This window comes from Carlito syrichta, unplaced genomic scaffold (assembly GCF_000164805.1).
Source record: "Carlito syrichta isolate Samal-C Ts95f unplaced genomic scaffold, Tarsius_syrichta-2.0.1 Scaffold306767, whole genome shotgun sequence".
In the NCBI taxonomy this organism is placed as follows: domain Eukaryota; kingdom Metazoa; phylum Chordata; class Mammalia; order Primates; family Tarsiidae; genus Carlito; species Carlito syrichta.
In genome coordinates this window covers 753,959-781,611 of record NW_007250863.1, presented here as the reverse complement: position 1 = coordinate 781,611, position 27,653 = coordinate 753,959, and the positions used below count along the sequence as shown (strand labels likewise).

At 35.3% G+C, this 27,653-nt stretch overlaps 1 protein-coding gene across 6 annotated transcripts in view; it reads left to right on the top strand.

Moving 5' to 3' along the window:
* RPS6KA3 (ribosomal protein S6 kinase A3) overlaps positions 1 to 27,653 on the top strand; it is a 114,777-nt gene that overhangs the window by 69,590 nt on the left and 17,534 nt on the right. For 4 of the 6 annotated variants that reach the window (XM_021715164.1, XM_021715163.1, XM_021715165.1 and 1 more), the window contains 11 exons: positions 7,533 to 7,613; positions 8,697 to 8,776; positions 9,355 to 9,461; positions 13,116 to 13,153; positions 13,362 to 13,504; positions 14,118 to 14,188; positions 22,426 to 22,514; positions 22,694 to 22,758; positions 22,835 to 22,937; positions 23,684 to 23,808; positions 26,276 to 26,401. In XM_021715164.1, the coding sequence (XP_021570839.1) occupies positions 7,533 to 7,613; positions 8,697 to 8,776; positions 9,355 to 9,461; positions 13,116 to 13,153; positions 13,362 to 13,504; positions 14,118 to 14,188; positions 22,426 to 22,514; positions 22,694 to 22,758; positions 22,835 to 22,937; positions 23,684 to 23,808; positions 26,276 to 26,401 (1,028 nt within the window). The remainder of the gene's footprint in view (positions 1 to 7,532; positions 7,614 to 8,696; positions 8,777 to 9,354; positions 9,462 to 13,115; positions 13,154 to 13,361; positions 13,505 to 14,117; positions 14,189 to 22,425; positions 22,515 to 22,693; positions 22,759 to 22,834; positions 22,938 to 23,683; positions 23,809 to 26,275; positions 26,402 to 27,653) is intronic. The other 2 variants (XM_021715166.1, XM_021715167.1) reach the window with 1 other exon arrangement.

The following is a 27,653-nucleotide window of genomic DNA, read 5'->3' as shown; positions in this document are numbered from 1 at the left end:
TATTTATGGCTGTGGGAGCAGTGAATCAGCCTGTAATCCCAGCAAGGCAAGATGATTGCCTGAGCCCAGGGGTTCGAGATCAGCCTGGGCAACTTGGTGAGACCTCGTCTCTACAATAAATCACAAAAACTAGCTGAGTGCGGTGGCATGCGCCTGTGGTTCCAGCTACTAGGAAGGCTGAGGCGGAAGGATCGCCTGAGCCCAGCAGGTCGAGGTTGCAGTGGCTGTGAGCGTGCTGCTACACTTCAACCTGGGTGGCAAGAATGAGACTCCAGTTAAAAAAAAAAAGTATTTATGTATTTATGTTTGAAATTTCTCATTGCAACATTCTTTACAGTAGCAAGAAGTTAATCACATACACATTGAATAATAGAAGAATGTTTATAAAATTATGGTTTCAGCCAGATGTGGTGTCTCATGCTTGTAACCCCAGCGTGTTAGGAGGTCAAGGCAAGAGGATCTCTTGAGGCCAGGAATTCAAGACAAGCCTGGGAAACATAGTGAGATCCCCGTCTTTACAAAAACATTTAAAAAATTATCCAGCCATAGTGCCACATGCCTGTAGTCCAAGCTGCTCAGGAGGTTAAGGTGGGAGGATCGCTTGAGGCCAGGAGTTTGAGGTTACTGTGAGCTATGGTCACACCACTGTACTCCAGCCTGGGTGACAGAGTGAGACCCTGTCTCTAAAAAGAAATTTTAAAATGATGGCTTATCATTTAATCAGATATTATGGATATTATTAAAATGGAATATTTTAAATATAGTTGCAACAATGAGCTTAATGAAAATGAAAAATTATACCAAATTAATCTGCTACAAGTATGTAAAAATATATAGACATAAGCTATGGAAGAGATCATAGAAAAGTAAAAATGTTTGACTTACTGGAATTGTAGGCTGCTAGATAATTCCAAATGTGTTCTTTTTAGAAATTTTTTTTTAATGTTAAAGACGTGGGGTACAGTTCAGAATTAGGTATACAAATGATCATTATACAGTTAAAGATTGGGCCTCACTTTAGTCCCCACTTCCTCTGGTTTGAGATCAAGTATCTTTATTGATAAATGTGCCCTCTGTTCCCCTGGCAGTTTCCCACTACTGCCAATCCTTTTCTTATAGTATTATGATAATTGTTCAGGGTCCGCTTATGAGTAAGAACATGTGGTACCCCGTTCTTTGTTTCTGTGATAGATCACTGAGTATTATAGACTCTAAGTCCATCCAAGTTGTTGCGAAGTTCATAATTTTCTCCTTTATTTCTGCATAATATTCCATTGTGTATATGTACCACGTTTTTTTATCTAGTCCATTTTTGATGAGCAGCATGGTTGGTTCCATGTTTTTGCTATTGTGAATTATGTTGCAATAAACATGAGTGTGCAGGTGTCTTTTTCATAGAGTGATTTGAGTTCCCCCAGGTATATTCCCAGAATGGGGATTGCTGGATTGTATAGAAGGTCAATTATCAGATCTTTTAGGAATTGCCACACTGTCTTCCACAGAGGTTGTGCTAGTTTACACTCTCACTAACAGTGTAGAAGTATTCCCTTTTCTCCGCATCCTCTCCAGAATCTGTTGTTTTTGAGTTATTGATCAAATAAGTTCTTAAACATAATTTTTTATTTTTATCAAAATAATATCTGAACAGAGTCTTCCCATGTGATATAGCAGTGCTTTACCCATACTCCTGCCTATCCCAATTCTTGACCCTCAGAGACAATGACTTTAATCTCTTTAGCTGTTGCTTCTGTCATTTACCTTCATATCCAGTATCCTTATATTGTAATTCTTTGATTGTTTTTATTTGGAGACATAATCTATTGACTTCCTAACGTGGAAAATTAGGATTCAGTTCTCTCAGACTGCCTCCCACATACCATTTCCCTTTTCTTCCTAGTAATGTTTGCATTTTTAAGCTTTTTAAAAATTGTTCCTAACTAAGCCAAATAGTATACCGGAGTCATATTTTCTTTACAAATTTGCTGTATTTGATCTCTTTTCCTAAATTCTATATCTACCTTTTTCTTGGTTTACTTTCTAGTTTTAGGTAAATACATCTTCTAGTAGCTACCTCAGAAAGGGTGAATGGATGGTGAATTTTGTGTGACCCTGCATGTCTGAAAATGACTTTATTCTACTCCCACCCCCGCTTAACTTATAATTTGACTGGGTGTAAAATTCTAGGTCAGAAATAGTTTTCCCCCAGATATTTGAAGACATTGTTTCTATTGTGTTCTAGTTTCCTGTGTTGCAATGATGAAATTTACTGCCATTCTGACTCCCAGTCCTTTGTGTGTAAGCTGCTTGTTCCCTTTGGAAGTCTTTAGAATCTTCTCTTTATCCCTGGTGTTCTGAAATTTATATAGTGGTATTCTTGGCTGGGTATGATGGCTCACGTCTGTAATCCCAGCACTTTGGGAAACTGAGACAAGAGGATGACTTGAACCCTCGGGAGTTTGAGACCAATATGATCAACATAGCAAAACTTTATCTCTACAAAAAATTTTTAAAAGTTAGCTGGATGTCGTGGCACGCACCTGTAGTCTCAGCTACTCAGAAGGCTGAGGTGGGAGGATCACTTGAGCCCAGGAGTTCAAGGCTGCAGTGAACCGTAATTGTGCCACTGCACTCTAACCTGGATGACAGTGAGATCCTGTCTCAAAACTCTAGAAACTATAGTGGTATACTTTAGTGTGGGTTTTAAATAATCATCACATCAGACATGAGGTGGTCTCTTTCAACCTATTAACTAATTTCTTCAGTCTTGGGAAGATTTTTTTTGTCATCTGTTCTTCATTTTGTAACTGCTACTCTTTAGATATGTTGGACCTCCTGAATTATTCTTAGTTTTCTTTGTTTTTAAAAAGAAGAAAACATAAAAATAAAAGAATTTTCTTTATTTTTATCCCTTCTGTTTTCTATTTTTTTCCTACTCCCCCCCCTCATTTTTCTGGAAAATTTTATCAACTATCTTCCAATCCTATTGACTTTTTTATTTCTACCATCACTTTTAATTTCCTAGAATTTCTTTTTCTCTGATTATTCCATTTTTAAAAACTTTTTTATTATGGAAAGTGTCAAACACTTACGAAAAAGAATAATTTAGTGACCCCCTAATATAACCTTCTCTCTGCTCCAACATTTATCAACTCATGGTCAATCTTTTTTCATCCAGATACTCCTACCCCCTTGATATTTTGAGGTTAATCTCAGACACTGTATAATTCATTCCATAAATACTTTAGTATATATCTTTAAAAGGTAAAGATTCCTAAAAGAAATAATACAACTCTGTTATGATACCTAAAAAATTAACATGCGGATATCCAGTCAGTATTCAAATTTCTAGTTGTCTCTACTGTTACAATTCATTTTTCTTTATGCGGTTTGTTTGAATAAGGTCTATACTCTGCAATTGATTGATATCCCTTTAATACATTTCATCTATGAGCTCTTTCTCCATTTCTTGTCTTGAAGATGTTTGTTTCTTTCTCTGCTGCACCCTTTTTAAGCTTCTTGTTTCTGTTTCATGGATGCCATATCATCTTTGCTTCTCTTAATGAGTATAAATTACAAGGTTGAGTTTTCTTTTGTTACATTTAAGTTTTCTGTGTCTCACATTGTCTCTGTTTCCTTAATTCCTTTTTTCTATTTGTTTTTTATGTTTTTCACAATTAGAGCCTTTCCTCAAATGCCTGGGGGTCTATTGCTATCTTTTTTCATAAGAGTAAAGTACTAAAAAACTGATAGGTAAAGGTTCAGTAACAAGAATTTGCTTATTTCTCATTGGCTTCCTTTCCTCAGGCTTAGATTTTAGCTTTCTGTGATCTATGTTAGTTTCCACTTACCCATCTTCTGCTGTTACTTCCTCTCCTGTTACTTCCTGTCCTTATGGGTTTATGCATAATTTTTCCTTTATTCTCATTTTAGTGGGGTTTTGGGAAAAAGTAAACATTCATGTTTAATCAGAAGTCTCTTTCCATTTTAAAATTCCTATTAATACAGTAAATGGAGTCAGGTAGAAGTCAATGGCATGGCATTAGATCCAGGCATTAGGTCCAGTTAATGGGAACTTTTGTCCTATTAAAGTGGTCTGTTGGTCTAAAAGCTTTTGTAAACTGCTTAAAACGGTTTCTTAATACAAAGTCCTAGAAACATAAACAGCATTCTTCTTGTTTACTCTCAGGTTCAAGTCAAAGAAGGTTTAAATCTAATAGCTACTATATAAAAATTATTTCAGAGGAATCTAGTTGCTTTACTAGCATGAGTATTAACAAGTTCTATTTTAGAGTTTAGAAGTTTACCAATATAAAACATGCCTTCTTCTGAACTAGTATATACTAATCAAAATTCCTTATTGTAGGATGAACTTGTCATGGTGTTTATGTAAGTAAAATCCAAATTAGAATTATTATACAGTCCTCCCTCAGAGAAAATGAAAGAATTCTTCAGTGAGGGGATCTCACTGCTCATTTTCAACTAAACAAGGTTTCATTAAGGTTATGTATAAGGAAATGTTGAAAAGAAAACTATCTCACAAGAAAATCATCTTGTTCTAGCCCCTCATTTTATAAAAGAGGAAATAGAAAGTTCCTGAACAATGAAATGATTTGACCAAGATAACTAATCTAGTTATTAGCATAGCCACTGAGAGCTCTTGTCTCCCAAATAATTATTCTTTTTATTGTGGTAGAACAATAGGGATATGTAGTAAAAATATTGGTGGATAATTTTGCTGCTTGCTGAGCAGAGAGGTGATTTTTAGATTATAAGCTTTGTATACTTGAAGAAGTAGAAATTTAGGCTGGGCATGGTGGCTCATGCCTATAATCTCAGCACTTTGGGAGGCCGAAGCAGGAGGATCACTTGAGCCCTTGAGACCAACCTGGGCAACATTGTAAGACCTCCTCTCTCTACACACACACACATACACATACACACACACACACAGCCCTTGAGACCAGCCTGGGCAACATTGTAAGACCTCCTCTCTCTACACACACACACACACACACACACACAATTCAGAAACATTTACACACACACACACACACACACACACACACACACAAAATTCAGAAACTTAGCCAGACGTAGTGGTGTGTGCCTGTAGTCCCAGCTACTTGGGAGGCTGAGGTGGAAGGATCGCGTGAACCCAGGAGGTCGAGGCTATAGTGAGTGGTGAGCATATCACTGCATTCCAGCCTGGGCAACAAAATAAATAAATCAATAAATGAAAGTAAAACTAAAAATAAATAAGAAAGAGATAGAAATTTAGAATCTAGCTTTCAGGTCATAGGAACTAATCTAAAATTGTGTGGGTAACAATGGAAAAAGGACAGATTGAAGCTAGACTGGAACAGAATTATCACCAGACCTTCGTGATGAACTTCATTCACATAAAAATTAGAAAGGGTTAATCAGATAAATGAGGAAAATATCAGAGTTGTATTAATAGGAGAAGATAATGAAATCTGAGATTAATACAGAATTTGATACACTAGTTGGGCAAATCAGTTAAAAGACAGGCATAACAATTGATTCCTGGCCGGGCTCGGTGGCTCAGCCTGTAATCCCATGCTTTGGGAGGCCAAGGTGAGTGGATTGCCTGAGCCCGTGGGTTTGAGACCCGCCTGGGCAACTTGGCGAGACCTCATCTCTACAATAAAACAAAAATTAGCTGGGCGTGGTAGCGCGCGCCTGTAGTTCCAGCTACTTGGAAGGCTGAGGCAGAAGGATCATAGGAGCCCAGCAGGTCGAGGCTGCGGTGGCCGGGAGCGGCCACTGCCCTGCAGCCTGGGCGACAGAGTGAGACTCCAACTCAAAAAACTCAAAAAAACAAAACAATTGATTCCTATTCCTAATTTGCTCTTTTTTCAGTCAGAGGCACTAAAACCTTCCAGTTGGAGATGGAAAACTAGTAGAAGGGTAAAAAATAAAATTTAAAAGGGTATTTTTTTTTTAGCTGCATTGATTATTTTCCCCAGAGGTCTTATTTCTATATTTTAAGTATCTGTGGTCACCTTGAATTGAAAAGAAAGCCAACTCAACTTTTTCCCTGTCCCCACCCACCCCCTCCCTGAATGAATCTTTTCCCCATTCTTTCTATTTTAATTTCTGACACAGCCATTCAGAGTACTTCTATCAGAATATATTCTAATCGTTTATGTACTTGTTTGTCATTCCCACTAGATTATGAGCTTCTTGAAGATTACCTTATTTGTATGTATATCCTTAGCGTCTAGCACATAGACTTTGCTGAGGAAATATTCAGTTGCTGAAAGAGATCTTGGCCCATGGGGTCAAACATAAATTCATCCTGGCATTCCAGCTTGTCAAGAATGTGGATCCTTCCTGCTTCTCCAGTATTAAACCTCTATTGATTTTGTTGGAAAGTAGTAAACCTTTCCACACTGATTTGGTTCCTTCCTGCTCATCTTTCATGACTTCATGTCTTTGCTTGCACTGATACTCCATGCCTGGACTCTTCTAGGTCCCATCATCTAAATTCCACTCAAAGTCTTAAAGCTTATGCCCTAACTCCACTTCTTTCCTATACCCCTCCTATGCATGTAAAACTGATCTTTCCCTTCTCTGAATCCTGTACTACTCATTGCTGGTAATAAATTGTTTTATTCCTTAATCATATTCATAATTCTACTTTTGGATATAATAACAATAGCTACCATTTAATTGAATATTTCTTACATACCAGACTCTGGGTACATACCTTATCTCAAATGTTCATACAGTCCTTAAAGGTAACAGTGATGTTATCCCTGTTTTATAGCTGAGAGATAACTGAGACTCAGAGAACTTAAATAACTTGCTCAAGATTATGCAGATCTTGTTCACTGAAGTTGTTGTCCAAAAAAAACCACACACACACACACACACACACACACACACACACAGAGAGAGAGAGAGAAAGAGAGAGAGAGAGAGAGAGAGAACTGAATCCAGACCTTTCTGTCTAACTCCAGAAAAGCTTTGCTCTTTCAGCTATACCACATTATCTTCTATCTCTCCCCTCTGCTTCTTTGCCTCCCTTTCTCAAAATAGACCTTTTTGGGTATATTCATCCTTTACCCTATCTGCCATACTTTATAGATAATTAATGTTTTTAATTGAATTGATAGAGTTTAATTGATAGAGTAGGGTGTTGAAACCTATTCCAGTTTTTTGTGTTTTACTGTTTAATTAGGATGCCTTATTTTTTAAAAGTTGCAAGTTTTTTTGCCATTTTCCACAACTCTGATTAAAATACTTATAGATTTGATGTCAAAACCAACATCTAATGTGTTATCTGTATTTTTTTCAACTTAAAGTATAGATTTTATAAATGTACACAATTTCTTTTAGTTATGTAATACAGTAAGAGATATAGTATTAATTTTGCAAATGTAAGAGAAATAAAAACAATCACATTTTTAAACACATAAGCAAACTTTAATATGGGCAGCAAAAAGAATTTATTTTGAAGATTATCTTTGAAAGATATTGCAATGTAGCATGTGTGAAATCTTTTATAGTTCGAGACCGTGTTCGGACAAAAATGGAACGTGATATCTTGGTAGAAGTTAATCATCCTTTTATTGTCAAGTTACATTATGGTAAGCTATGAACCACCTCTCACCTAATCCCTTTGCCTCATCCCCCATTCCCCGAGTTCATTCAATATGCTAATGTATATAAGTATATATTTGTATGTGTTTAGCAAATCTGTGGTAAACCATTACTTCTTAGACAAACTTTAGAGGCTTTTATTGCATTTATCTTATGCTTCTTTTAAACATTATAACGTTTGTTTCTGAGTGGTAGCCATAGGAACAAATAAAAAATTTTTTATTATAATAACAATTAATAATAATGTACTAGCATTTTGTAGTCTTTATTTGTTAACCCAGCCCAAAGGCAAGAGAGATCCCTAATGTCAAGGTCCTAAAACTTATCACCACCACTCTTTTCCCTAAAGCCATATGTTTTTTCTTAGTGGGTAAAGGTGTGTTGATTCTTCTTATTACACTTAAAAGAATAATACCTAACCAACCGACATTTTTTTCTGTAACTAGTGGCATTGGTTTTGTATTTTATTTCATGGTTAGGTAAGTCTTTTTCTGTTGGGAGTCTTTCTTACGGATCACATGTTTAGAGCTATTATAGGCCAGGCCCTGTGACTCACCTGTAATCCCAGTGCTTTAGGAGACAGAGGTAGCAGGATCGCTTTAGGCCAGGAGTTCAAGACCAGCCTGGAAAACATAACAAGACTCTATCTCTACAAAAAAATTTTAAAAGTAGCCAGGTATGGTGGTGCATGCCTGTAGTCCCAGCTATGCGGGAGGCTGAGACGGGAGGATTTGCCCCAGTAGATCAAGGCTTCACCTTGTGATTGCACCACTACACCCCAGCCTGGACAACAAAGTGAGACCCTGTCTAAAAAAAGAAAAATATAATTGTTGTATTCCTGGGATACTCTTGCCTGTAGAAAATCTAGTGATTCCATACAAAGAAACACTGCATTTAACATTCCCACATGGAAACTAAGAGAAATCAGGGGTTTTCTTCTAAGTAAAATAAGTTTAGATCTATGACATAATCATTAATTTGCTAAAAAATATTCATTTGTGAATGACCTAATGTAAGCCTAAAAAATAAATTGCAGTGACTTAAATGGAAATTTTCATTTCTTCATTCAGCTTTTCAAACTGAAGGGAAGTTGTATCTTATTTTGGATTTTCTCAGGGGAGGAGATTTGTTTACACGCTTATCCAAAGAGGTATTTAATTTATATATATTATATACTTTTAATCTACTTATATGCATTCTGTTTCAACTAAAACTTTGTTATATTTCAATATTGTGCTTATTGTATTTACTCTAGTGGCACAGGATTCTTACATTGATGGATCTGAGCCAAAAAGAGTTATTTTCTTACTTTTTAAATTTATTTTAAAAGCAGGATTTTAAACAATCTTTGTCTTATTCCTGCTTCTTTTAGTTTTTTCAGAAGCAATAATATATCAGCAAGATGCCTTTAAACAATTAGTAGTGGAAATAAGCATGCATTTTAAAGATCACTTTTCATTTCTAAAATGTTGCTGTGGTGAGACATCAGTGACACAACCTGAATATAGCTGTTACTTAAAATTATTTCTCCCATAGTGAATATTTAGTAAGTGATTGGTTGACTGATTTGATAATTTTGCAGTCTTTTCATGAGTAAATTGTGAATAGAGCCATGTGTAATTATCATAGTTATAAAATTTTTTGAATATTTAAACTAGAGTGAAACTTTAAATAAAAATCACACACACACACAAAAATAAAGACAGAAAAATTATTATTTTATTTTAGGTGATGTTCACAGAAGAAGATGTCAAATTCTACTTGGCTGAACTTGCACTTGCTTTAGACCATCTACATAGCCTGGGAATAATCTATAGAGACTTAAAGCCAGAAAAGTAAGAAATCACGCTACTAAGTTGAATACAATGTAATGTAATTATTTAGGAGGTAAAAAAATAATAATAAAGGGACTTAATAAAACTCCCACAGCACTGCATTAGAGTGCCTGTGCTTCACTTTGTTGCTAACACTATGTGTTTTCATACTTTTAAAACCTCAGTTAATAAAAAAAAATATTATCTTGTTTTGATGTGCATTCTTTGTTAATGAGGTTGAAATCTATATTTATTGGCAATTTGTATTTTTGTGTGAATTTTATGTTCATGGCCTTTGTTCATTTTTCTTTTAAAATGTTATTTTTTTCATTGATTTGTAAGAGAACTTTACAAATTAAGAACTTACATCATTTGACATATGTTACAAATACATGTCTTTTGGTCTTTTAATTTTAACTTTATGTTATTTAATCTATACATGTGTTTTTTTTCCTCCTCAGTCAGATCTACCAGTCTTTTCTTTTGTGATTTCTTTCATGGCTTTTATTCTTAGAAAGGCTTTCCCCATTTCCAGGAATTTTTCTTCAAATTTTATGGTTTCTTTTTTTTTACTTTTAACTTCATCTAGAAATTTTTTGGTATAAGAGACAATATAGAGCTAACCCTTTCTTTCTCCCAAATACTACTTTTTGAAAATGTTCTTCTCCATGTAATTTTAAACTTTAAGTGTGAGTTGAGCAAATTTCTCACAGTTTTTATATTAGCAGTAATTAAGAAGATGATATTATTTAAGTTGCACATGCTTCTGTCTTTTAATTTGTCGGTGTTTACTACTAAGAATGGTTTTTATTTTTATTTTTTAAGGGTATAAACAAGAGCCTTGCTCTACCAGCAATATTTTTAAACAGCTTTATTGAGTTGTAATCCATATACCATACAAATCATATATTTAAAATATACAGTTCATTGTTTTTTTATTCTCAGAATTGTACAACCATCATCTTTATCAAGAATTTTGAATATTACTTTAAAATGTTATGTGTAATATTTAAATAGTATACTGAGACAGGAAATAGAGGAAGTGCTCATCTGGAACTCTTTTAAGTGATGATTTAGAAATTGCTATGCTTTTACATTTATGTTTGTGTTTCATATATTTTGTTTTTGGATAAGTTTCATATGGTTTTGTTTTTATTCCCCCAAATAATTACTGTGTTTTCCTCATCATTTTTCTAACTTCTAACTCTCATGACACAAAATATAATTCTTGGTGAGACTAAATATTCAAGTATATAGTCCTTAGAAGAAAAAAATTACTATAAACATAAAATTAAATGTAAGAAAAAAATAAGCATTTGTGTTTTATACCATTTAATTGACTTTTTTATTGTAGATCATTGTATTAGCATTGATCATAAAGATATATGTAAAGTATGGGCCCTGTCTCAAGGCTTAAATAAGGTTAAGATTGCTTATAGTGAAGTATTGCTTGGTGTCTAGATGATGCTATTAATTTGAAATAGCATTTAATGGGTAAATAATCCAAGTCAATGCCATCACACAGATCTTGGGAGAAATTTAAATTTTTAGACCAAATAATTTTGAATTGTTAGGGGTTTTCCAGATTTGTTTGAACTAGAACTGTTATAATAAATATGACTAAAATAATTATTAATAGTTTAAAGGGAACTTTGTTTATTGAGTGATACAGTTGACTTTTTCTTTCAAAGATAAGGTATGGGCATGGTTATCTTAAAATAATGCATTTGCACTACTATAAGAAAATGACTGACAGTGTTGGGAAACTATGGGGGGGAGATGGGACTAATGGTAGTAAACATCTGGCTGGAGACGGGGAGACACCAATTATCAACAAGGGGGCCTGAATGAAGCATATTTGTATACCTAACCCTTGACTGTACCCCACAGTATCAAAATAAAAAATATCGATTATAAAAAAAATAAAATAAAATAGTGCATTTGCTATAGAAGACATAAATAATGCCCCTCTAACCATAATTTTTTTTCTTTGAAATTTACCAAAAATGACTTGAGGTTTGTTTTGTTTTTAGAATTTTTTTACATTAATTAGAAGGAGAATTATTTCCATTATACTTAATAATGCCCTTTATATTCTCTAAATGTGTTGGTATGCTTCATAATCAAGCATAGTCAAGATTAATGTTTTTCATAATAAGTACCTTGTTATAAAAGAAGCTTTAAAAATATGTCCTTACTGAAATACCCTCATTGGTTAACTTTGTTTAATTACGTTTGAATTGATGAAGTAGGAAGATTAGTAATGTCTTTGTCATAGTAAGATTTTATTATAACAAGACTTGCATGTGTACAGTCAGAATTAAAAGTAAAGATATTCCTATATTATGGGATAGCTTTAAATATAAGTGAAATAGTTTATTACTTAACCTTTCAAATCAGTTTACTAAAATACCTATCCAGAAATACAGTTATTGGCTTACAACTTAGTACTCACTCCTTTCTGTAACTCCTTAATTAAGGGCATAGCCCCTCATTCATGTATCTACTCAAAACAGAAACTTGAGTGTCATTTTCCAATTGTTCTTTATCATGACCCAACAAGCTCACTAAAGGCCTTTATTTTCTCTCTAAATTGTTTTCTAAAATTGCTGATCTAATTAATTATCTCTGTCTTCTGTACTTATATACGTTTTATGATCTTCATTGCCCTTGAGAAGAAGCCCAAACTATTTGGAATGCCTTATAGGCCCTTTGCAGACTGGCCTCCTTCATTGAACAAACATTTCTTATTTATACTGTGCTCTGCCAGACACTGAGCTATAAAGATGAATAAGATCAAACCTCTAGGAGCTCACAGTTTACTAGGAAAGAGAGAAAATGCTGGAGAATGTATACAGTGAAGGGATAGGTTCATAGAAAACAGTAAATATGGGGAAGATAGTATGTTGAGAAGAGGATTGTGTAGGTCATGTGAGGAGGGGAAAGAAAAAAAAAGCTAGAAAAGAATGATTGAGTCAGATGCCTTTAAAATGACCAAGAGGATAACAAGTCTAATGCTTTTGACTTAAATATGTAGACCTTCTGTCTCTTGTGCAAGCACTAAGAGGTTTAGTCAGACCTCTTTGCAGAAAGGTATTAGAAAGAGCACCTTGGGGATGCTAAACACTGGGCACACATAGACACAAGGATGGGCACTGCTAAAGGAGAGAGGGGAATAAAGGATACAAAACTAACCATTAGGTACCATACTCACCGCTGGGGGAGGGAAGTGCTCCTCAGAAGCCTAAACCTCACCTTTATGCAATGTATCTGTGTAATAACTCTTCACATGTACCCCATGATTTAAAAAAATATATATATTTGTATCTTTTGAGGGGCTATGCCCTTAAAAAAAATAAATTTTTACAACAAATAAAAATAACTCTAAACTAAAAAGAAAAAGAGCACCTTGAAAGAGTATAGGTGGTTAGTTCTTTTCCTAATAGTTTTCAAGTACCCCTGGTTCATTAATACACGTTTATGACATTGCCTTTGGGGCTTATTTGTAAATATGTGTCCAAAAATAATTTCTTCTCCTTTACCTTTGCCTTATTATTCATAGTCTAAAGTAATATTTTAGTAAATGTGATCTGATGCTTAAGGAAGTGGTTTCAGTTTTAGCTTCTATAAATCTCTATTTAGTGGTTTAAAAAGATTTTCCAACTTTTTCTTTAGCATACTTCTGGATGAAGAGGGTCACATCAAGTTAACAGGTAAAAGTCCTCATTTTAGTAAAATACTCTCTTACTTTTTGTAATTTCCTTTAAGGTTTATTATGGTACAAATATTTAATAATACTTTATGTTAAAAACTTGAATTCAAATTTTTTAATGATTAACGTAAATGTTGGAACTTGATGTTTAAAATTTACATGTACAAATTATTGTAGGACATTTATTAATTCAGTATTTATTTTGGCAGATTTTGGCCTAAGTAAAGAGTCTATTGACCATGAAAAGAAGGCATATTCTTTTTGTGGAACTGTGGAATATATGGCCCCAGAAGTAGTTAATCGTCGAGGTCATACTCAGAGTGCCGACTGGTGGTCTTTTGGTGTGTTAATGGTAAGGTTTGAATTTGGGGTTCATTTGAGGGAAGAGGGTTGTTTTGTTTGTTAAATAAGAATCAACAATGAATATTATGAGAGAGAAACTGGTATTTTTATTTTCTGTATTTTATAGTATGTGTAATAAATAACCAAGAAAAATTATTACATGCAATATAAAAAGACTATGGAATCCATTAGTTGCTTCCATCTCATTCTGATTGAAAAGACAAAAATATATTACCATAAATTTTCTTTTAATAGTAACAATCTAAAGCATTAATGATGTTTACTCTTTGGGAGAACTGGTCCAGAAATCTATTAGTAAGTGACTCCTAAAAATAATATAAGTTCATTATGAAATTGGTTTTTCTGTCAAATTGTTCTGTCTAAATTTTAAAATTGCCATTTAGAATGCGATTAATTTCTGTAAAAGAACTATATAGCTCAGTTATCTTAGTAATTATTGAGAAGTTCAGTAATGAATATGATAGAAATATAAATCACTTTTGTTATTTTGTAGCAGTTTTGGATGGTTTGATTATAATTTAAGAGGATGCTCTTTATACCATCTGGCCTTGAGATTTTATACTTATTTGGCTAATACCATTGATTATTTTGCCTTTCTATAGTTTGAAATGCTCACTGGTACACTACCTTTCCAAGGAAAAGATCGAAAAGAAACAATGACTATGATTCTTAAGTAAGTACTCCTCTGATAGAGGTGTTTTGATGAAATTTTAAGATAAGTGCTTCAAACTAACAAATCAGATTTTAAAGTGTTGACTGTAGTATAAGAAATAACTAAGAAATTCATCAATATTATGTGGTTTAAATACACACAAATCATGTAGATTTAGAGTACTCATTATCTTCATGTTAATAGTGAAATACTGAAAACTTTACTTTTGAGATTTGGAATATGACAAGAATGTTCATTATTCCACTTCTGTCCACATTGTCCTGGATGTCCTGGCCAGTATGATAAGTCGAGCAAGAAAATTAAGGTGTGCAGTTTTTTAAAGTAAAATTGTCATTATCTAGATTAACATAACTCTGTCCATAGAAAATCCAATCATCATATAAATTCTTGGAATTAATAAGAGTTTAGCAAAGTTACTGAAAACTAGGTCAGTAAACAAAAATCTATGTCATGTCTGTATATTAGCAACAGCAAATGGAATTTTAAGAGGATACTGTTTACAATAGTATAAATTCTTGGATACCTAGGGACAAATCTAGCAAAATTTATATAAGATCTCTAGGCAGAAAAGTAGAACATTTTATTTAAAGAAATTTTAAAAGACCAAAATAAGTTGGAGGGATATACCATATTCACATTACAGCATACCTAGTGTTGTAAAGATAACAGTTCTGGGCCGCGTACGGTGACTGGTGCCTACAATTCCAGAACTTTGGGAAGCTGAGACAAGAGGATCCCTTGAGCTCAGGAGGTCAAGGCTGCAGAGAGCCATGATCATGCTGCTGCTCTCCAGCCTTAGTGACAGAGCGAGACCCTGTCTCAAAAAAAGAAAAAATGTCATTTCTGTAGATCAGCATTATCCAGCAGAAATACAATGTGAACCACATATAGTTTTCTAGTAGCTATATTTTTAAAAAAAAATGTTAATTATAATAATATGTTTTATATAATCCAGTATGTTATCATTTCAACATGTTTGGGTTTTGTCTTTTGGTATTTGGGTTTTTTTTAGAGACAGAGTCTCACTCTTTCATCTATCCTAGAGTGCTGTTGTATGATTACAGCTCACTGCAGCCTAGACCTCCCAGCCTCAAGAGATCCTTCAATTTCAACCTCAGCGTCCCAAGTAGCTGGGACTATGGGCCTGAGCCACCACACCAGATAAATTTTTATTTTTTAGAGATGGGGGGCTTCACTCTGTTACCCAGACTGGTCTCAAACTCCTGGCCTCAAGCAGTCCTCTCACCTTGGCCTCTCAAAGTACCGGGATTACAAATGTGAACCACCACACTCAACCACAACATGTAACCAACATTTAAAAATGATTAATGGAGATTGGATGAGTGGTTCGCACCTATAATCCCAGCACTTTGGGATGCCGAGCTGGGAGGCTGGCCTGAGGCCAGGAGTTTGAGACCAGTCTGGGCAACAGAGCTAGGCCCCCATCCCTAAAAAATAAAAATTTTTAAGAAAGATTAATGAGATAGTAGAAAATTTTTTATAGTCAGTTGAAATTGTATTTTATACTGCCTATCATTTCAAGTACTCATTAACCATATGTGGCTGGTTACCATACTGAATGATGAAATTATAGTTTCAATGCAAATCAAATAAAAATCTAACAACTTTTTTGTGTGGAACTTGATAAACTGATTCTAATATGATATTACAAAGGACCAGGAATAATTAAAACACTCTTGAAGAAGATCAAGATAGGAAGACGTACTTTACCAGGTATTTAGTCTTATTATAACAGTAATTAGGATAATAGGAATTTGGAAAGTAGACCTGTGCAATAGATACCCAGAAACAGGCTTATACAGGAACACTCAACTTATGACCATTGGGAATTGCAGAGCAGTAGGGAAAGAACACCCTTTATTTAATAAATCATCCTAGAAAATTTGAATGTACATGTAGAAAAAAATAATCCCTACGTAAAAGTCATTTCTGATGTTTCAAAAACTCCCATCAATAAGAAGTCCTAATGGAAACTTAGGCAAAAGACTTAGGAATCTCACAACTTATGAAAAGATGCTCAAACTTGTGAATCAGAAAATGCAAATTAAAATCACAATGAGCTATCACTACATATTCATCAGAATGGCTAAAATTTAAAAGACTGACAATACGAAATGTTGGTGGAACGTGTAGCAGTGGCATCTTTTACACATAGCTGGAAGGAATATATATACTAATATAATCACTTTAGAAAGCAGTTCTTGTCATTATCTTCTAAATCCAATAATCCCACTTCTAGCCATGCACCCAGTTTATAAGAATGTATGTAATTACACATCAAAAAACAAGTACAAAGCCATTCATGGCATTATTATTTTGACTAGCCAAAACGTGGAAACTAGATCATTAACAGAAGAATGGGTTAATAAAGTATGGCATATTCTTAAGTCAGACACAGCAGGAGTTGTATTTACTGCCTGTAAATATTTTAAGCTTTGTGGGACACACATAGTCTCTGTCAGATATTCTTGTTTGTATTTTTTTTTTCCAAACCTCTAAAAACATAAAACAATTCTTAACTCTAGAGCCATACAATAACAGACTGAAGCCTTTGGCCCACAAGCGTGATATGCCATACAGCAAAGAAAATGAACAAACCAAAGTTACATGCAACAACTTGGATAAATCTCACAAGAATGTTTTGCAAAGGAAGTTCAGACAGAAAAGAATAAATACTATATGATTTTATTTATAAAGTTTACAAAGCAGGCAAAATTAAAGCATGATTTTTAGCATCCATATTTAGATGGTGAAAGCCTGAGGCAAAATAAGGAAAGTGGTTACATTGGATGAGGGGTTCTGGCACTGTTGTATTTCTTAGCCAAGTGACTATTCACTTTGTGGTAAATCATTGAGCTGTGTACTTTGAATGGATTTTTGTTAGTCTGGTTTCTGTGTGTATGTGTGTGTTTTGTTTTGTGGCATTTTATGTTCTACACAATTAAAAAAAAGGTTTAAAAATATGTGCTACATAAATGAATGTTCCCTGAACTCTCCTCACTGAACCTTTATCATTCCGCCTACTTCGGTCCCTTTCTTTCAGCTAACGGACATTCTGTAGTGTTGAAAAAAATCAAACGCTTTCTTTGACCTGCATCCTTTCAACACAAAGCCTCTTTCAGGAGTGTCTGTACTTTCTGTTACGACTTTTTTTGGCTTCTTTTATTCTATAGCCTGTTTGTCATTCATCTCTACCACTCTACGGAAACTGCTCTCGCTATGGTTATCAGTGACCTGCTGGTTGCTAAAGCCAGTGGCAGGCTGTCAGAAAGGTGACTCTGTGCCATTCATTCACACAATTATTTTAACAGATGCTTAAGTTCTTCCTCCTCATACTTGGGATGAGTGTGAACCAGCCTGAGAAGGTCTTTGGTGTTCTCCAGAGCTTAGTGGGGAAGAAAAAGAATTACTATTTAAACAAATATAATAGTTTCAGTTAGTAATAGGAACTACTGGGATAATAAACCAGGGGACTCTAATAGTGACCCCTTAATGTGTGAGGGAGGGGGAGGGTGCAGGAGCTCTTTTAGAGGGGACAGTGAAGGAAAGTCTGTCTGAGGAGTATTTGACACTGTTGGCTGCTTCCTCTTAGTTTTTCTTACTCTCCTGTGCTTCTCCTACCTCTCTAACCATTCCTCTTTTGGTGTCTGTTGATTGACCGTGTCTTCTCTGCCTGTTTTTCTTTTTTTAATAAAATTTTTCTTGATTTTCTTTATTTTATTTTTCAACGACAGGATCTTGCTCTGTGTTGCCCTGTCAGTACTGCAGCCTTGAATTCCTGGACTTAAGCAATCCTCCCATTTCAGCCTCCTGAGTAGCTAGGTTTACAGGCGCACACCACCATGCTTAGCTAATTTTTTAAAAAATACTTTGTAGAGATGGGATCGCACTATGTTGCCTGGTTCGTCTCGAACTCCTAGGCTCAAATGATTCTCCTGCCTCAGCCTCCCAAAATGTTGGGATTACAGGAGTGAGCCACCACACCCTGCAAAATTTTTAAATGTAAATTCTCAAATTTAGAATAATACTATGAACACATATACTCATAACTCAAATTCACTAGTCATCAAGATTTTGCCATATTTGCTTCATCTATTTATTTTTTCTTTTTTTTGTTCTTTACTGAAATATTTTAAGAATACCAGACATGTCATTTCTTACCTATTTAATTCAGTTTGCCTTGCTAAAAATATGGATGTTTTCTCACACAAGCACATCTAACAAAACTAATAATGATGCTTAATTATCATTTTAATACCAATCATTAACCAAATTTTTTAGATTTTCTCCAGAAATTGTCTTTGCAGTTGTATCTAAATCAAGTCTGCACATTCTATTTGGTTGTATTTCTTAAGCTTTTGTTAATCTAGAACAGTCTACCCCTCGTTTTCCCCTGCTGTTTATTTGTTAAAAACTAAGTTGTTTTATAGAATTCATTCCTGAACTTATCTTGTCAAAAGGTGAGACTACATTTTAATATCCAGAGAGAACGATGCTGATCCAGTAGAGACTTCCCAAGCAGAATAGGCCACTGTTATTTAGGGTTTGGGAGAGGGGTAGAGTTAAAGAACTGGCAGATTTGGGGGTTTACAAGTGGGTTCACATCATCTGTAGGAGTATGATCATTTGAGTGGGACTGTTTTTGATCAGTTGTAACTCAAGTGTATTTTTTGGAGTGAGTCCATTCCTGTTTGGCTCATTTTCAGACAAAGAGCAGTTTCTGATTGGTTGGCTTGCACAAGTGTTCACCACTCAAGTTGTCATTGATCAACTGAATGAATTTAAAACCAACTGGAAGAATTTAAAATCAGTTCTAGTGGTTCACTTGTTACCATGGTTACATAACAATTAGTCTTTCCCTAGGAGTGTGAAAACTTTTTTTTTTTTTATTCTTGTGTTATTAACTTGTTCCTCTATCCTGTTGTTGGTTTAACTTTTTTGGCAAGATTATTTCATAGCTCCTGCTGTGTGCTCCCTATTCCATTACATCAGAAGGTTTACAATACGTGGTTGCCCCTACTTTAAGTGATTGATTCCAGTGGTTGCAGCTGATTCCTCCATTGTAAAGTTCCCTGTTTGGCTTTTATCTAATAGTTTCACTCATTGATAATCATTACTTGAAACAATTATTTTACAAGGAATTCAAAAATGGTGGTTTTCTATTACTATTTTTCCTTCCTCATTTATTAGCTGGTATTTTCTGAGACAATGAACTTTTCCTCATTAATTAGGGCTATTTTTTTTTAAGGGACAGAGTCTCACTTGGTCACCCAGGCAGCCTTGAATTCCTGGGCTCAGGTGATCCTCCAACCTGAGCCTCCCAAGTGGATGGGACTATAGGTGCATACCACCACACCCATCTAGTTTTTTATTATTTTTTCAGAGATGGGGGTGTCTCGCTATGTTATCCAAGCTGGTCTTGAACTCCTGGCCTCAAGCAATCCTCCCACCTCAGCCTCCCAAGTAACTGAGGTTATAGGTACAAACCACTGTACCTGGCTCAACTAGGGCTCTTTTGTTACTTGAAATAAGACTCATCCAAGCAAGATAGAATAAATATTAATTATTTTCTTACTTATTTCTAATTGTCAGAGCCTTAGTTATTTCCAGTGGGGGTAATGTCCAGTGAGTTGAGTTTTTATGTTTTGACTTTGTTTTTTCTTGTTTTACTATAATGAGTTCGTGAGATTTAATTATCAGTGTGTGTTTCAGCCAGTTACATTAATTATTTTTAATGCTTAAATTGTTCTTTTTCTGACTACCTTTTAAATGTTCATCTTCTCCAGGGTCCATCTCTGATATTCTTTTCTTCCTCTCTGCACTCACTTTCCTAACTGACCTCAGACTTTCCTATAACTACTCTCAACATTTTAATTACTCCCAAATCAGTCTTTTTTACATTAATTTACCAGACAGCAAACCTATATTTCCATTTGCTCACCTGCCTGGCTCTCCCAAAACATTGTCACAAGCATGACTTCACATCTTTTAACTAAATTTATCTCTATTTGCTATTCTTCTCTTTTTATACTCCCAGTTAGCAGCATTTCCATGAACCCGCTTTTCCAAGCTGGAAACCTGGAAATTATTACTGATTTCTTCCTCTTGCATAACCAGATAGTCTCCAGATCTAGTCTCAGAACTAACTCACTGTTCCAGCCCTTCCTTTGAACAGCACTGCTTACAGTACAATGTGTGGCTGATCTCTTAGACACACATTGGGCCGCACTCCCAAGAAGAATGCCTACTACCTGCCACCTCTTTTCACTACAAATTGTTCTCTACTACCATTGGGGTTACCTTCTTAAAAATAAGTCTAGCCATGTAAGTTCATTGTTGCAAGACCTCTGTGCTTCATCTCTGTTACCTAATACAGTAGTGTTTCCCCAGATTTGTTCAACAGAATCCTAATTCTGCAAGATGTTAGTAGGTGTTCTCTGAAAGAGAGGTACGGGAAACAAATGTTTAGAAAATACAGATTTTGGCCGGGCTCGGTGGCTCAGCCTGTAATCCCGTGCCTTGAGAGGCTGAGGTGAGTGGATTGCCGGAGCCCGTGGGTTCGAGACCCACCTGGGCAACTTGGCGAGACCTCATCTCTACAATAAATCAAAAAATTAGCCGGGCGTGGTAGCGCACGCCTGTAGTTCCAGCTACTTGGAAGGCTGAGGCGAAAGGATCTCCGGAGCCCAGCAGGTCGAGGCTGTGGTGACCGGGAGCGGCCACTCCACTCCAGTCTGGGTGACAGAGTGAAACTCCAACTCAAAAAAAAGAAAATACTGATTTTGTATTTACTGTAGATTTCTAAGCCTTTTAATGTGCAGTGTATTTTACTCTATATCTTCAACAGGGAGATATAATAGAAAACAGTCTACAAACTCATTGAATCATGAAATATTTTTCATGTTGTTGCTAAGTATGTAGATGGATTAATGTTATTCAGTAAAATTGAGGGGAACGCTGACCAAGTGAATAAATTGTCAACCTTTAGATTGCATTTAAGGGCCTTTCACAATCCCCCATGTTAAATTAGATATTCCCTACTGTCCCCTTAACACTCTGCATATGTTCTTCTGAATTTGTCTCTTAATATACTAGGATTATGTATATTCGTCTTCTCCACTGACCATGGACTAGCTTTATCTCTGTATCCTTAGCACTAAGCAGTGTCTAGCACATAGTAGCTTAGTAACAGCTTACTGAATAATAAATGGATCTATTTCTGAAATAGGAATTTCTCTGCTAGCCGTTTTTTCTAGCTGTGTTATTATTGTCATACTTACAAGATTATTGGTTTCTTTAATTTGTAGGTTTAGAAAAAGAGTAAAATTATATATTAGAACTGAAACAAGCCTTCAAGTTCATCCAGACCAGTGGTTTTCAGACTATGTGCCACTGAGCCTTCAATATTCCACAAACCTCTTTCCTACCGGTTCCCCTTCACTGGAGGGGCTGTTAAAGGAAACGAAAAGGGGGAAGTGACATATGAAGCATATATTCTCTTAACGGTTTTATTTTATTTTTTTCTTAGCAGTTTTTAATATTGGATTTCTTAAATTCCCTTTGAGAAGGAGTTCCAAGGCTGTAGTTTGGGAGCCATTGGTCTAGCATCCATTTCCCTTGCTTATGAAGGAGTGTTAATAGGCCCAAAGGGATTGACTTGCCCAAGGTTCTTGGTAACAGAGCCAGAACCATAGACTCAGATGATCTTACTTTCACAGTAGTACTCTGTAAAGTTCTGAAAAATAAAAAAGCTCATTAGAATATTATGGACTAAAATTCAATTATGTGTTCACATAAAAACCTGAACATAAATGTTCACAGTAGCTTTTATTCATAATAGCCCAAACTGGACACAATCCAGATGTCTTCAACAGATAAATGGATAATTCTGGCACATTCATATAGGAGCCCATACATGTGATTAAATGGTATGGAACTAAACACATGCACACAAATGAGTGCAAATAAAACCAGGGCCATCAGAATGAGGTCAGTGGATTGTTTCAATGTCAATATTCTGATTGTGATGTACTGTAGTCTCATAAGCTGTTACCATTGGAGAAACTGGGTAAAAAGCACAAGGGATCTCTATTATTTCTTATTACTGAATGTGAATCTATACATATTTCAAAATAAGTTTAATTTTTAAAAATTTAAAAATAAAAGTACAGATGCCTTCAAAAAATAAAATATTATTATGTGGATTTATTCTTTAGAGCCAAACTTGGGATGCCGCAGTTTCTAAGTCCTGAAGCCCAGAGTCTTTTACGAATGCTTTTCAAACGAAATCCTGCAAATAGATTGGGTACAGATTTTAATTAATTAGTTTCTTGTGCATGTTTGTTATGTTTGTTTTTTTACGGGGTGGATATTTGTTTTTGTGGTGGAATTATTAAATATTTGGATGAATATTAAAAGCAAAGACTGAACATTACATATGCCTTCCCTTCGAATAAAATTTACCCAATAATCAATTTTCAATAGGTGCAGGACCAGATGGAGTTGAAGAAATTAAAAGACATTCATTTTTCTCCACAATAGACTGGAATGTAAGTATAGAATAAAAACTTGCTGGAAATTTTTTTTATAATTAACACATGTCTAAGTCTCACTTTCTTCCTCCAGAAACTGTATAGAAGAGAAATTCATCCACCTTTTAAACCTGCAACTGGCAGGCCTGAAGATACATTCTATTTTGATCCTGAGTTTACTGCAAAAACTCCCAAAGGTAAGGAGAAAACCAAATATAAGACAATAGAAATATTTTTTCTTGTTCATTTAGAAAGTCTTTCTCAGGATAACTTTTTTTTTTTTGAGCAGGAGTCTCATTCTGTCGCCCAGGCTGGAATGCGGTGGCACACTCACTGCCACCCCAGCATTGACCTGCTGGGCTCCAGCACCAGAATATCTCTTTATGCTGTCCTCAAATCTCCTAAATTTGCTTTAGATGAACCTTATCTCTCCTCCCCTAACTAGGAGCCATAACATTGTTAGGTTGTCATTTAGCACTTCACTGCCCAGTATGGTAACCAGTAGCTACATGTGGCTAATTAAACTAATTAAAAATAGAAGTTTGGTTTTTCAGTCACACTAGGCATATTTCAATGCTCAGTAGCCACTTGGAGTTAGTGGCTATCATATTAGATAGCACAGATTTTAAAAAATTCCATCATTCCAGGAAGTTCTCTGGGACAGCACTAATTTCTAATATTATTAACCAAATAATTCATCAGTGTATTACATCCTTCAAATGAATTAGTTATTTTCTAGACTCTGAGGGACTAGGATGTTAGAGTTGTGATGAAAATAATGACATATGATACAGTGTCTCACTGAGATATCCTGGACAGCAAGAGGTATGTATGTGCTGGGTACCTGAGAAATAAAATTCCAGAATAAGTGAGAAAGGTCAACAGTTCTTCCCTTAACTACCTTTCAAAGGAGTCCTCTTAGTAACTTTTCTTTTTTTTCCAGATTCACCTGGCATTCCACCTAGTGCTAATGCACATCAGCTTTTTCGGGGGTTTAGTTTTGTTGCTATTACCTCAGATGATGAAAGCCAAGCTATGCAGGCAGTTGGTGTACATTCAATTGTTCAGGTGAGTGGATATCCAGATAATTTTAAATTTGAAATGTTGTAAGATATAGGTCATGATGTGAATAGTTAGGTTTTTTCTGCTGACTTTAAGTGAACAGCTTACGATACATTTTATATCATTAACATTACTCTTAGAAATTCCTTTTTTACATAATTTGAAAAGGTTGTGAGAACCAAAATCCTGGATACCTAGTAACCTGAAAAAAGAATTCTAAGACAGTTGAGACAAACATCACCATCTTGTCTCTCTCCTCTCCTGTGCCTCAAAATGTTTCTCATGCCTCATTTGTTTCACTCCCCTACCTCTATCAGGTCAGTTACGATGAGTTGAGATCTCCTGGTTTCTTGGTGCCTTAGAAAAGAGATCAGCAGACTTTCTCTGTAAGAAGTCAGATAAAAAATATTTGAGACTTTGTGGGCTATATGATCTCCTTCACAACTACTTAACCCTGCTTTTGTAGCACAAAAGCAGCCATAGACAATACATAAGCAAATGAGCATGACTGTCTGCCAATAAATCTTTAATTACAGAAGCAGTCAATGAATCAGATTTGGCTCACAGGACATACATAGTTTGGCAACTTCTGCCTCAGAAAGATATAAGAAATAAAAATGAGCTCAAATCTTAAGCCTCCTAAGTTTTATGTTCTTATTCTTCTGGAGTTCTGTTGTCATTAGGAAGAAATGGTTACGGGTGCTGCCTTAGAATGTCTCCTACCTCTTTATCCCACCTGTTCATCAGAGTTGGAGAAAAAGTCGGGGAAGGCCATAGAAGAAATAGATTTCCAGGGGTGTGGGTGTGTGTTTATAACAGGAGACTGGACTAGTAAATTAAACATTATCAAAGGAACACAAGTAGTAGAAACCATAAATTTATTTCATCTTTCTAATCAGAGAAAACTAGATATATCTTTTGAAACATTGAATTGGTGCTTAGATTTGCTTGTTGATTAAGTTGCTTTTGCTCTAAAGTTTTTTTCATGAATCAGTCATCTTGCTTTACACTTTCTAGAAAACTAATTTAAACACTGGGTTTTGTTGTTGTTGTTGTTTTTGAGTCAGGATCTCGCTCTGTCACCCAGGCTGGAGTGCAGCGGCATGATCATGGCTCACTGCAGCCTCAACCTCCTGGGCTCAGGTGATCCTTCCACCTCAGCCTCCTGAGTAGCTGGGACTACAGGCGTGTATCACATGCCTGGCTAAATTTTTTTTATTTTTGTAGTGACAAGGTCTCGCTATGTTGCGTGGGCTGGTCTAAACATTGTTTTTTAAACAGAGTTCGTGTTAAAGTAGTCTGTCCCTTTTACTATGCAAGCACATGAATATATGGAAAGTTTTAAAAATTATAAATTCTATGCCTAACATAGACACCACAAACTTACATATTCTGCATAATTCAAGTTTTAACCTATACAAAGCTCATGATCATAGAGGTCTCATATCAGTATAACCAAGGGCAGCACAACGTTCGTCAGCCTATTTATGGAACTAGTAATTTACTGTTCATAATCTACCATATGTTATTAATCCCTAACCCATGACCAGTTTCTTTAGCAGAAGTAATATAAAACTGTGACTTGAGGGTGAAGAAAAGGGAGCCTGGCTACTGAAAGTCCAAAATGGAAATAACATGTCTTGCGTGGAAATACATGTTTTTTATTTAATCTCACTATTTTCCTTCAGAAAACACAGGTTCACCGTGATACATCCTATAAGTGGTACACCTAAGACAAGAATCCAGATGTTCTAATTCTAAGTCCTCCTAAATCTTTTCCTTCTGTAACAGAAATTTCTAGCTTCTCATTTGCAAATGTACTTCAAAAACCTGTAGCCAGGCCAAGCACAGTGGCTCACGGCTGTAATCTCAGTACTTTGGGAGGCGAGGGTGAGAGGACTGCCTGAGCCCAGGGGTTCGAGACAAGCCTGGGCAACTTGGCGAGACCTTGACTCTGCAATAAATCAAAAAATTTGCCAGGCATGGTAGTGCATGTCTGTAGTCCCAGATACTTGGAAGGCTAAGGATTGCCTGAGTCCAGAAGGTCGAGGCTGTGGTGAGCCTGGATCGTACCACTGCACTCTAGCCTGGGTGACAGAGTGAGACTCTAACTAAAAAAACAAACCAAAAAACCCTGTAGCCAGTTGGGGAGTGTAGTGGGGTTAGATTACAGACAAGGCTATAGGCCCTTTACCAAGTAACTCTCATTTTTTCTATTGTACAAATTCAGTCTTTCTTTTTAACATACTTTTTTTTTAAAGGCATATTTCTTGCTGTACATTTTATTGTAAACACTCCTAAAATACCACCCTGTAGAAAAATAAGTACTATAAAGATTCATTTTTATTCTTACTGATATCCATTTATATTTATAGTTGGCATCAACAATGCATGCTGAGTAACACATTCCCTTATTATGAAATGCACTAAGGACATCATGGAACTCTTAGTCAATTTATAATTTTCTTTGTAGCAGTTGCACAGGAACAGTATTCAGTTTACTGATGGATATGAAGTAAAAGAAGATATTGGAGTTGGCTCCTACTCTGTTTGCAAGAGATGTATACATAAAGCCACAAACATGGAATTTGCAGTGAAGGTAAATACTTATAGATTTAAAATGAAGCTTGAACAGTTCTTATTCATACATATCAGTACCAGTTACAAATTACACTGTTCTCTTTAGTAAGGGTGTCTTTTGTTAAAAAAAGTTAGGTAAATTTAAATATCTGGCTAGTGATCTTCAGAGATAGTAATCTGAAACTAGGTAAGCCTAGGGCAGTACCAGTTTACACATCATGTGATTTTTAAAGTACCTCTTTTACTTACATACAAAAGTCCTCATTTTATGGTCAGAGTGTCAAAGAGTTCCTCAAGATTGTGTGCCAAATTTTGTGTGTTTACATTTTTTCTGTCAAAAATGTTCTTACCTTTCTTCACATCTAAAAGGATCTGAGAACCAAGAAAATAATAACTGCCACTATCATAAGTTTTATTATAATTAGCTGTCTTAATTTCATCAGGTGTCCCATAACAAAATTTTCTAAGTGAAAAACCAGAGTACCTAGCTCCGTGATAAAGTTTGAATTTTAAACCATTGGTTTTAAATAAACACTATATTCAAGTCTCTGCCTTTTCACTTCTTGGAGTAGTAGCCTTTGCACTTCAATCTCAAGCAATTCAAGTAATATCTAAAGCTTTCAACTAACTTGAACCTTAGAACTAGTTTATAAATATGGGTAGTTCATGTTTAGTTAGTGAGAGAGTGACTTTAATTATTATCACTAAACTTGGCTGTCATCAGTGTCTATAGGACTTTCTGTGGGATATAAGAACAAATCATCTTATCATTAATGAATATTTAATTTTATATTCTATTTATTGTTCTTGTTGAAATCTGGAATGCGTGTGAGTTTTCAAATTGCTTACATGAAGGGAGAAGAAAGGAATAATGTATTTGTTTGGTGGGCAGTTTAAGGATGTATCTTCCCTCCATAAGCACATCAGAAAAAGCAGAAATGTCCTGAGGCCCTCTTTGTATTACAGAAACCAGGAGCAGTACACTCAAAGCCTTGAGACTATCTTCAAGCTGTTTGTGAATTCTTTTGACTTGAATTAGATTCATAAAACCAATCCCAGCACACAATTAGAGTCTGCTGAAATTACTACAAATTTGAAGACCACAAGCACAGTATAAAAATAATATAAAGTGGACTCAGATTAGCAGATCAATGTTGCCAAAAATAACACCTCCCATCGTGTTCTGGTTTTCAAAAGACTAGTCCCAGATCATCTCTTGAGTTAACATATCTATTCCATATACCTCTACTCTTTTTTTTTTTTTTTTTTTT